This window comes from Glycine soja, chromosome 5, assembly GCF_004193775.1.
Source record: "Glycine soja cultivar W05 chromosome 5, ASM419377v2, whole genome shotgun sequence".
Lineage (NCBI taxonomy): Eukaryota > Viridiplantae > Streptophyta > Magnoliopsida > Fabales > Fabaceae > Glycine > Glycine soja.
Genome location: NC_041006.1, coordinates 40410868 through 40421739, shown reverse-complemented (window position 1 = coordinate 40421739; position 10872 = coordinate 40410868). Strand labels below are relative to the sequence as shown.

Sequence of the window (10872 nt, the reverse complement as noted above, 5' to 3'; positions counted from 1 at the left end):
TATAATTAATACTTGAATTATCCTAGTTGTTATTGGTTTATCTAATTATCACTTGTCAGTTATTACCAAATTACTATCTAATCATCTCTTGTCGAATTATTATCAAATTATTTTGTCATCATCGCGTCATCAAATATTAGTGTTATCAATATATTCTTAAAGTAATTCTACCATGATATACAACTTTCAAAAAGTATATTTAATTTGAACTTAATAATAAAAAAAACTAAAACTGATTTTTTAAAACTGAAAGATGTTTGTAATTTTTGAAAAAAATTAAAGATTAAAGATACTGACTAAAAACCACCCCAAACCCAAAGTAACTTACTGGTTACCACTTACCAGCATGTTATTTTGATAGGAGCCGCCTATGGTTCATGAAAAAAAAATCTGAAAAGTAACGACCTGTTTGTTGGTTACACCCTATCCTTCCTTAAACCCCTAAACTAAGCCCTATCGACAACGATGGACCGTAATTGACCAAACCTTAACCTGCTTCACTTCACCCAATTTCCATTCCATGGCCATCGCTACCTTAAAATTTGCTTGCAAACCCAATCTCCTTCTTCGCCCCGCTCCCTTCCAATGCCTCCGCAAGGTATCTTCAAATTCTAACCTCACACACCATTAGCTTCTTTCCCTCTTTCTATTTTGTCTTTTTATTTTTTTATTTTTTATATTACTAGGTTGTGCCTAAATCTCTCCCTAGGGTTGAGGTAGAGGAACGTAGGGGCTCTCATCGTGAACAAGACAAGGGGACTAGCGAAGAACTCATATCAGGTTTTTCTTTTTCCTCTTGTTTTTGAAAATGGTTAATTAGATTTTTTTTATTGGTGATTCTGAATATCTTCTTTCTTGTGTGTGTTGAATTGGTGAAGAAAATAATAATAGCAAGGTCCGGGCGTGGAAGAAACTGAATTCCAAAGAGATTGGACTTCGAAATTCCATGATAGCAATTCCAACCAAAAAGGTTCTGAACGTGCTAAAGAAAAAGGGTACGTGCTAATCTCACTCCTTTTATATTTTCCTCAACCTGGGTTTTGTGTGGAAATCAGAAAGATCATTTCCTTGACTTGATTCTTCAAGGAGGGAGGAAAATGTAACTGATTTATGCGTGTTTGGTGCACTGCATTTTGGAATTTGGGCTGAGCTGTTTGTTGGATGTATTATTTACTCTCTGAACATCTTGCCTTTCACTTGTATTTGAAAGAGTTCTTAATTTTTCGGTCATGACTCGTGATATCGAATGATTCAAAGTGAGAAAAAGAACCAGGCTATAATTTGTTCTTCCTGAACATCTACCCTGACACTGTGCGTAATATGTGATATAACTAGAAGCCACTTAATTGTGACTATGCAAAGACTATTTTGCTTAAATTTTTCAAATAAAAGCCAACTTTTTTTAACAAGAACTGGGCATTTTTTTGTCAACCATGTTTGCTTGATTTTTTTTCTTTTCTTTTCCAACTATCCATTGTTTTTTAAGTAACTAATTATGGGTCTGGAAATATTAATCTTTACATTGTGGTATGTTCTTGGTGTTTTTGTGTGTATCATTTAAGAATAAGATTCCATAGTTTCTATGTTTGTATCTGCAAAGTTAGGGAGGAAAGTGTATGACTGATGACCCCATTTGACTCTTGTAGGGCATGATGTATACCTTGTAGGAGGTTGTGTTCGGGATCTTATACTAAAGCAAACACCAAAAGACTTTGATATTATAACTTCTGCAGATCTTAAAGAGGTTACCTTTATTTCCTATTTTATTTCTATTTTGATTTTCAAATTGTTGGTGTGTGTATATGGCAGTTTACTGGACAAATTTTTGGATCGAAAGATAAGTTATTAGTAGTTAAAAGGGAAACATGTGTTTTTATATTGGCATTTGGTGTTCTTAACATGTGGATTATCCATAAAAACTAATTTATACAATCTCATTTCAGTCATTTTGAAAATTTAAATTTCTATTTTGGGTTTGGTGTCTTCAGACCTTAACCTTGCATGGTGAACCTTGACTCAATTTATAGGTGAGGAAAACATTTTCATTGTGTGAGATAGTTGGTAAAAGGTTCCCAATATGTCATGTTCATATGGATGGTACCATTGTTGAGGTTAGTATATTTCTGTTTTGCTTGAAACGTTTTACATTTCATTAGAACTATCTCCAGTGGGGTGATTGCTATAATTTCCCCTTATTAAGGGCTGTCTTCCTTTTATCTCCACTTTTCATGATAATTTTATTCTCCCTTTTAATTAGGTTTCAAGTTTTAATACTGCTAGATGCAAGTCAAGTATGCACTTCATTTATGATGATATTGAGGCACCTCATGACTGTGATAAAGAGGACTATCTTCGTTGGAGGAATTGTTTGAGACGAGACTTTACAATTAATGGGTTTTGCACCAGTTCTTGTCACTTTCAAAATAGAATTCTATTCCTTTTTTTTTCCTCTTCATCTGGATGTAGATGTGTTTTCTATGACATGACATCTCCACTTTATATACAATGCAGCTATTTATGCTGTTAACCAAATCCTTGCTGTTCCAGGTTGATGTTTGATCCATATGCAAGAATTGTGTATGATTACATGGGAGGAATGGAAGATATCGTAAAAGCTAAAGTGTGCATGTGTCTCTTTGAAGCTATTGTTTCTTATATTGCTATTTCTAATCCAAAATTTGAATTTATGTAACTTAATTTTCTGTGAATAGGTGCGAACGGTGGTTCCTGCGGCCACTTCTTTTCGTGAGGATTGTGGTCAGTTTTTGTTGAGGGATTAATGATGTTAAAAGAATACTACTGCACTCCCATTTTTCATATGCATGACTGTATGATTCCTTTTTTTTTTTCTTTCAGCTCGGATTCTACGTGCAATTAGAATTGCTGCTCGCTTGGGGTTTAGTATTTCAAGGGAAACAGCTCAATCTGTTAAAAATCTTTCATATTCAGTGTTAAGACTAGATAGGGTATTTAAAGTGATCTTCATCTCTGCTTCATTATATACACACATGAGTATATCCTGGCTTAGTTGCCCTTTTTATGTTTCAGAGTAGGCTTCTGATGGAAATAAATTATATGCTAGCTTATGGATCTGGTGAAGCTTCTCTGAGGCTACTATGGAGATTTGGACTTCTAGATATACTTCTCCCATTTCAGGTACATGATGATTCTCCATTTTTTATTTTTGAAAACACAGTCCTGGAATGCTAGCTTAATTCAGATTTGACATTACAGGCTGCTTATTTTGTTCGTGGTGGATTTCGAAGACGGGACAAAAGAACCAATTTGCTTTTGGTAACCCCATCCTTCTTTATGAAGTTTAGACTTTAAAACTTGCAGCAATTTATACTCTGTTTTACTGGCATTAGGCTAGTGGGAATAGCATACAGAAGACATCTTTCCTACACTAACTCACAACTTGTTGGTTATCATATTTATCAAATTGTGCATTAAAACATGTATATGTTTGGAAAGTAATATAAATAACTATTAAACCCGAACTGCAACATGCTGATTGTTGAGTTCCTTGGTTCCACTTCCTGAAAAATGTTTATTTGTGTCAAACTCATGTGGAATGGCTAGAGTAGTTATTCTCATAACTATGTGCTCATTCTTATTTGAATATTTTTAGGTTATGAACCATTAAAGACATCCCTCCCATTAAAGAGACAAAAGACCTTCAAGTTCTGAAAAGCTAATGGAAGGGGTGGGATTTCTTTTTTTTCTTTTTTCAATTTGAATATAGCTTATTAGATTATCTCATGATAGTTCCATGTGTTACTAGAGTTTTTATTTGAATGAATAGAATCTTAGCACTGCATTTGCATATTTTTTATTCGATCTTTTGGAATTTCGTCTGCAGTCTTTCTTCTCCAATGTGGATAAACTTTTGGCACCGAATCGTCCATGTCATAGCAGCTTATGGTAAGATCTGTGCAACAGCAAGGGCTGTTTCTTGCTTTACTTTGTTACCATATGTAACAAACCTAATTTTTAATGCTGGAAAGACAAGAGAATGACAGCATAAAACCTGTAAATGAGTTTTCTTTTAAGATCTTGTCCTAGGATGGCATAGGCTTGAAGACATGAGTATCAAATTTAAAAGTCCTTTCTCCCTTCCTATTTCAGGGGAAATGTCTCAGAAAGAATGTTAATTTCCTGAATCTTTTACTGAAGTCAATCCCTTAATCTGCTTCAGTTTTCTTGTTTTTTTGAAGCAGTTCAAGTTATGTAACTATCCTGTTGCCATTGCTGTGTTAAACATTTCCAGTTCCCATGGTTGCCGCAGAATCCTCTATATATTAATCTTTTACAGGCTGATAACTACTTCGGTCATCAAAGCAAGGCTCATAAGGAATCTATGCTTTCAGGGTTGTTATCCTTGCATTACATAAAGCATTGAGCGATAAACCTAGGGATTCCTCGGTGGTTGCTGCATTTAGCCTTGCACTCCATAATGGTGGAAATTTGTCAGAAGCAATAAGCATAGCTAGGAGGATCAACAAAACACATGATGCCAGATTTCCTGAATTATTAGATCCTTCAGGTCTGGATGAAGAGGATTTGGAAGCTGAGATTCTGGATCTTGCAGAGTCTGTTAAAGGGTCATTATTGCAGATGAAAGATAGGCATTTCGTATCTGGGGCTATGGCTGACTATCCTCAAGCTCCTCATTCAGATCTTGTAAGCATATTTTTTTTAATATAAATTTTATACATGCTTCTGGACAATGCTACCCAGCCGATGGACTGGACCAGTATAGAACCCAATCATTCACCATCCCATAAAAAAGAAACTTACATTGTTTTCCCACAAATAGCACACACACATGCATATGAACAAAGGATAGAGAGTGTAATCCTAGTAGTATAATTGACATCAATGTAGCTGTTAAATTAATTAGTGAGAAATTGAACTATATACCTGGAAAATTAAACTATTTTGTTTGTAATTCCTTGTTTGGCGATTGATTATGGTACACAAGTCAATTTAAACACATTAACCAGATATTTGAAGTATGATATTTGATTATTGTTCAGGAATCTAGGGCTTTCTCTATTGATATTTTGGTTAATGGATCCTGACTAACATCATTAGTCTGTACTGTTTATTCACAATTTGACAGGTGCTCATCCCAATACCAATGTACCTAAGAGCTCTCAACTTTTTTGACTGTGTGAGAGTAAGTGCTAGTAAGAATTTTTTGTCAAAGCAAGGTAGACAAATTGATTATGAGTCCTTAGCTCGTGGAGACTTGCTAGAAGTACGGCACGTGTTTGCAAGGATTGTATTTGATACCGTATATCCACTACACCCAGGCAAAGATCAGTTAAAAAAGAGCACTGGATTTTCAAGAGGCTAGTTTGAAGTTTTATTAGAAGTTGTGAGAAAATTGATGCTGGAGTAGGCATTCTATCAAGGGTAATAGTCGTTGAAAATTGGAATAATGTGTGGTGAAGGTCTGGTGCCAGCATTTGACATTTGAGGGGTACTTGCAGGAATTATCATTAACTTTGTCATCAGCCCGTGACAGGCTAAATAGGCAGCGGATAAAAAAGGGATAAACTGTTTCCACCCGCAAAAAATATTTTTGCCATTTTCTTTTTGTTATCAGTGTTTTTTATTTTTTACTTTAATAATTCTTTTAATTTATCAATCAATCTTACTTATTGTTCTCATGGTGTCATTATTTACATGGCAGTTTTAGGAGCCAAATCATTAAATTGCCAAAAATTCAGAAATGTTAAATTTATTCACAAATGAAAAACAATCTATTCATTAAATTGTCATCCGTATCTTTTCATGAAAAAGAATTGCTGTCATCCGTTTTTGCTAAACAATGCATGCCAAGACCAAGAAAAATGGGGTTTACTGCTTTTTGCCGTGATTTATTATGGAAGTTTTAGACATATTGGATTTTTTTGGTACATATTGGATTAAGATGATAATTCTTAAACTACTACGTGTAAGATATTTGCAGAGACTAGTCTTGTTAATATAGTCTTTTTCAAGTCATTTTCATAATATAGTTATGTTCTAATACATATGGAAACTAATTTTTGTAATGTATTAAAAAAATATCATGAAAATTAGTTTCTGAAATGTAAGTTTTATATTATGAAAGTTAGGTTTTGTAATATAAGAATTTACATTACGGAAACTAATTTTTGTAATGTGTAAAAAAATACATTACTGAAATTAGTTTTTGTAATTTAATGAAGGGAGGTGAGTGAGGGTGAACTGGGGATAATATTTTGTATTTCTAATTTTTTTTCTTATAAAAAGGAAGGTGCGATGAGAAGGGGTGTAAACAGCATTGTCCTATAGAAACCAACAGGATCATAGCCTCTAGAATACATTAAGACCAGTTTTTTTTTTTCCTTTTATAAAATGGAAACTCAAATGTTTCTTTCATTTGTTGAGATATTTGAGTAGAGCTTTTGTATTGGACTAAGATAACAATTCAAATTAGGATAAAAAATTGTTACATTCCACAAAGCACTATTTTGTTCCGTCAGTGGGTACAAGATTGTATATATAGTATTGCTTGTTTTGAAAATAGTGGGAAATGACTAATAACATGTTTGAGGTGATGATGAGGTGAGACAAAATCAATTATGAAATCACGGTGAATGGAGAAATCATGGTGATGCCATGGTTTTGAGGTAACCAGAGCTACCATGATTTTAAAGGATATCCAAACATGCTATAAGAAAATCAAAACTCAAAAGGAAAACTGTGTCTTGCCTTTTGATAACCGAGCTAACATAATCAAATACAAATCGAAGAAAGTTCATTGAAGGACAAAATCTGAACATCCATATTAATAACTAAGTATGGTGGCACTCTGGTAAAACAGTCATTACCAAGCTAACATTATTTGTGTAAAAAAAAAAAAATCTCTGTTCTGCATATCCAAGCATGCGTGTGTGGTTTCTACCTAACAGGAGCAGGAGCACTTCCTCCAGTAGTAGGCCTGAAAGATCAAAAAACAAAATGATATTTAACATGAAAGAGAAAAAATTTGATAGAAACCAAAGACATGATATGACATAGTACATGCAGCATGGAGCAACTGTGTAATGAAACCATGAGATAATAGGAGTTACTTACAGCCCTACAAATACTTTAAATGAATCATAGAGTCCCCATTGGGCTCCTGTTAGTGTTCCAATCATAACTATACGAAGTGGAAGGCCACGAGTAAAAAGACCTACTACTCCAATCTTCTTCACAGCCTGTAAAATCCAAAAAGAGTTAAAAAGAAAATTAAGCATTAACAACACAGAATGTGTGCTATCTATGTTACTATCTATGTGTGTGCTATGACTATTACTCACATCACCAACAGTGGCTCCCTTTGCATTGTTGAGAAAAGAAACGAGGTTGTCAGCAGGGTGTGAGACAATTGCACACAGTACGCCTGCTATGTATCCAGCTGCAAAACTCACTCCAAGCTGCTTAGTTTTGCTGCACTGCTCCTTGGGGGTTGGGATCGCATATTTGTAAATCTTCTCCACAATAGTCTCAAAGGAAGCAAATTTCATCATCGTGTCTGACTCCACACAAAAGTGTAAAGGAGAATAAAATAAAATAACAGAAGCAGAATGCACCTTAAAATTGCACAATGCAAACATGGAATTTTGCACCCCACATAAGTGTAATGTGTATGTAGACAAGACACAAAAAATACAAGCATGATCAAGATCAATATTAATTAATAGTTATTTATTACTCTAACAATCAAGCAAAGGAGTTCAATGAAAAAACCAAATTAACACTAAGATTATAGACTGATCATGTGATATCTAACTCCAATCAGAGAATTGGACATAAATATGGAGTTGTTCAAACTTACATGGAATTTGACGGCCCCAAAGAGGGACAAGCCCTTTATACAACCTGGATATCAAATCAAACTCATGTCAAATTTGGAGATTCCAAAATCTAAAACTACTTATACAAATCAGCTATGATGGACACATTCTATACATCTATCAGACACAATAAGTATTCAATATAACGATTCGGTTATTCAAAAAATATTTAACATATGATATGTGCAAGACAAGAGCTTAGATAATACTAAAAACAAAATAAAAATTATAAACCATTGTCATTCAAATTACTACTTATTGTCTACAAATATGAATAATATCAATCCCATTCTTCTCTTGAGATTATCTATAAAGAGGAAGATTTTCATTTTTGGTTAAACAAGAGACACTGCTTCTATATTTCTATATTATACATGCTTCTATGTCTCACGTGTAACGGTATTAGATTTTCATAACTTTTTAAAAGGCCTAGATAATTTGCAAGTATCCAAGAATATCAGAATCAAATATGTCTCACATATGATATGGATATGTGAATCAAATAAAAGTATTAGTGCTTCACAGCATATCAGCAGAAACAAAACAATAGAGACAATTATTAAAGACCAAAAAGCATACCCAGAAACACCATCAGCCTTGATAAACTTGGGTAATCCATCTGACAAACCTCGAGCAAAGCCAGGCTGAGTTTGTACACGAACTTTGACAGCCTCCATGGGGCAAAGGGCAACATCAGCAATAACTTCTGCCGAAGCAGAACCAGCTAGATATATGATCGTTTTGTACTTGATTGCATTCTCGGGTCCTGCAAGGTCTGAGTAGTACTTCTTGAAGAACTCATAAAACCCAAACTTGCATGCTCCTTGAGCACTGTAGCCTAGCAGAGTAGGAACCCATCCCTTGAAGAAACCTTTAGCGCCCTGCTCCTTCAGTAACACTCCAAATCCTGATGTGATGTTCTTGTACTTTACAGGATCAATCTGAAATAGCATTAAACATTATTTTGTATTCAACTCGTGCTTAAGCATATGGTATGATTTGAAAAAATTAATAACCAAATTGAATATTGTGATTGCAGTTAAGAACTTCGTAACTAGTAAAAGTTGGCACAACACAATCACATTGATCATGTATAATGTATTAATTGATAAGGTATGACACTGGATTATTGGAATTTATATTTTCTTTTGCATTACTTTGAAAGGGCAAAATCTTTTGAATAAAATTCAAGCAACATATTGCAGATCTTTAAAGGTGTAAATAGTGGAGAATTGGGATAACATAATGTTGAGAGAACAGTTTAGAAATCAGAGCATTTTGGTTTTGGTTTCACTTGTATTCTCCACATGATTCAACCTTTGTAGAGAGACTAATCATTTCAGTTAGACTTAACCCTTATTGACACTATCGAGCTAGAAGAACTCATTTCAAGGAAGGTAAAACTCTTCTAGTCTATTTCTTTTATTATTATAATTCCTAAGACTCAAATAAGTGACATTATACCAACAAAGCCTTATCCCACCAGATGAAGTTGGCTACCTGACGGATTCATTTTTTTTTTAAAGTTGTGGAACAATACTTTTTATATAAATTTATGGTGGCAATACTCATATTATGTATAAACTTTTCTTACTACACTTAAGTTTTGAGGACAACTTATTGTACATATATATTATTCAAAGAACCTGCATGTTGCACTTGACAAGATCGAGAGGAGTGACAGCCATGTGGGTAAGGCCACAGCTGAAGATGCCACCGGCACTGCATGCAGCATAGTAAGCAGGAGAAAACATGCGGATTCCCTCTTTGGGTGAAAGGATCATAGGACTCTTTGTCCGACCTTGTGGCAATGATGATGATGCAATGGAGGATGATGGTGGCAACCCATGATTGGTGTTATTATTCAAATGGGACAGTGTTTTTGATGAGTACAGGAATCCAGGGACAAGAGAATGATGAGATTGGTCGGAGGGAGCCATTGATGAGAATTGACGACAAGAGTGTCTTTTTTTTTTTTTTGTGTGTTTGTCTGTGATTAAGTGTTTATGCCAACTGTGAACAGAAGTGGAAAATAGAATGTTGTTATTTGAGTGAAAGAAAAGATGGGCGACAAAATGGGAGGGTTTGTGGTTAGGAAGGGAGAGAAAGAGATGATGAAAATGAAGAAGAAAACATGAATGTGTATGTGAATGTGATCATGCCCTTAATTTTCGCAATCTTCTTCTTACAAAGAGGGCATTTCCGTTAGCCTTTGACTATGTAACGCCCTTCATTTTTCAGGTTCATGCACGACCTTCACTCTTGACTATTACTACTATTTTATATTCTTCTGTAGCATGATTTTTAAAATCAAGCAATTTAAAAATGTATTGAAATAAATAAATTCTTATATAAATTATTTATATAAAAAATTACAACTAACTAAAGCTGTTTACTATTAAAAGAAATATTAATAACTCTTTAAGTTAAAATGAACTAATCATGTCGCTCACAATCGAGTGAGGGCGTTACGAGTTTTTGCTAGCAATCAAATATTTAATTGTATTCTTGTATTTTTGCTACAATTACGTCTGAAATGAAATAAGTTCTCTTCTCATAAAAAAAGAAAATGAGATTCTTCTGTGTGAATAGAGTGGAATAAAAAAATAAGTGCATACTCTTATATATGTTACGCGTTAAGCAACATCTCTAATATGTTAAATAGAAAAAGAAAAAAAAAAAGAGAGAGTAAGAAATAGAAAGTGTGAACAAGGATTTCTTTTTTTGAGGGTGTGTGAACAGGGATATAGGGAAGTGGTTAATGATGAGATGCAACATGTAGAAATATTGTTTGCTCTGAAGTGTACCGCAGAGAGGAATAGAGTCAGGGATCAAGATCTTTTCCAAAAAAAATTTCATTCAAAAATTTAAATTTAAGATTTTACTTAGGAAGATTGATCGAGGATCACTCAAATTGACGATCAAATCTTTTACAAATAATTCTTTTAATTGAGGACCCCAGCCTAAAAAAACATTCTTGTTTTATATTTGGTTG

The 10872-nt window shown here is 34.0% G+C and overlaps 2 protein-coding genes across 6 annotated transcripts; one reads left to right on the top strand and one right to left on the bottom strand.

Moving 5' to 3' along the window:
• The first annotated feature begins 361 nt into the window (after positions 1–361).
• Positions 362–5678, top strand: LOC114413320 (poly(A) polymerase I-like). 5 transcript variants are annotated; one of them, XR_003666888.1, is made up of 14 exons: positions 362–598; positions 687–780; positions 879–995; positions 1647–1744; positions 2028–2111; positions 2258–2394; positions 2548–2620; positions 2712–2757; positions 2857–2966; positions 3049–3156; positions 3235–3294; positions 3863–3924; positions 4271–4683; positions 5126–5316. XR_003666888.1 is itself a non-coding variant. In XM_028377651.1 (14 exons), exons 1-14 carry the CDS (start codon positions 521–523, stop codon positions 5360–5362), a joined length of 1617 nt encoding a protein of 538 aa, XP_028233452.1. In that variant the 5' UTR covers positions 368–520; the 3' UTR covers positions 5363–5678. The 5 variants fall into 5 exon arrangements, 3 of the variants coding, with proteins under 3 accessions (XP_028233453.1, XP_028233454.1, XP_028233452.1); XR_003666889.1 differs by having other exon boundaries at positions 363–598; positions 4316–4683; XM_028377651.1 differs by having other exon boundaries at positions 368–598; positions 4371–4683; positions 5126–5678.
• Positions 5679–6590: 912 nt separating this feature from the next.
• LOC114413318 (mitochondrial phosphate carrier protein 3, mitochondrial-like) lies at positions 6591–10123 on the bottom strand. The gene is made up of 6 exons (XM_028377648.1): positions 9524–10123; positions 8457–8818; positions 7859–7902; positions 7341–7555; positions 7114–7238; positions 6591–6976 (listed from the first exon to the last, which is right to left on the bottom strand). Exons 1-6 carry the CDS (start codon positions 9815–9817, stop codon positions 6937–6939), a joined length of 1080 nt encoding a protein of 359 aa, XP_028233449.1. The 5' UTR covers positions 9818–10123; the 3' UTR covers positions 6591–6936.
• Positions 10124–10872: the final 749 nt, after the last annotated feature.

Excerpts from the sequence above, each read along its gene's own strand:
- LOC114413320 (XM_028377651.1), top strand. The coding sequence starts at position 521 with ATGGCCATCGCTACCTTAAAATTTGCTTGCAAACCCAATCTCCTTCTT. Across the intron at positions 2,395-2,547 it reads CGAGACTTTACAATTAATGG|GTTGATGTTTGATCCATATG; the intron begins GTTTTGCACCAG and ends TTGCTGTTCCAG. Across the intron at positions 4,684-5,125 it reads AAGCTCCTCATTCAGATCTT|GTGCTCATCCCAATACCAAT; the intron begins GTAAGCATATTT and ends ACAATTTGACAG.
- LOC114413318 (XM_028377648.1), bottom strand. The coding sequence starts at position 9,817 with ATGGCTCCCTCCGACCAATCTCATCATTCTCTTGTCCCTGGATTCCTG. Across the intron at positions 8,819-9,523 it reads TTGTCAAGTGCAACATGCAG|ATTGATCCTGTAAAGTACAA; the intron begins GTTCTTTGAATA and ends ATGCTATTTCAG. Across the intron at positions 7,239-7,340 it reads AGGGAGCCACTGTTGGTGAT|GCTGTGAAGAAGATTGGAGT; the intron begins GTGAGTAATAGT and ends TGGATTTTACAG.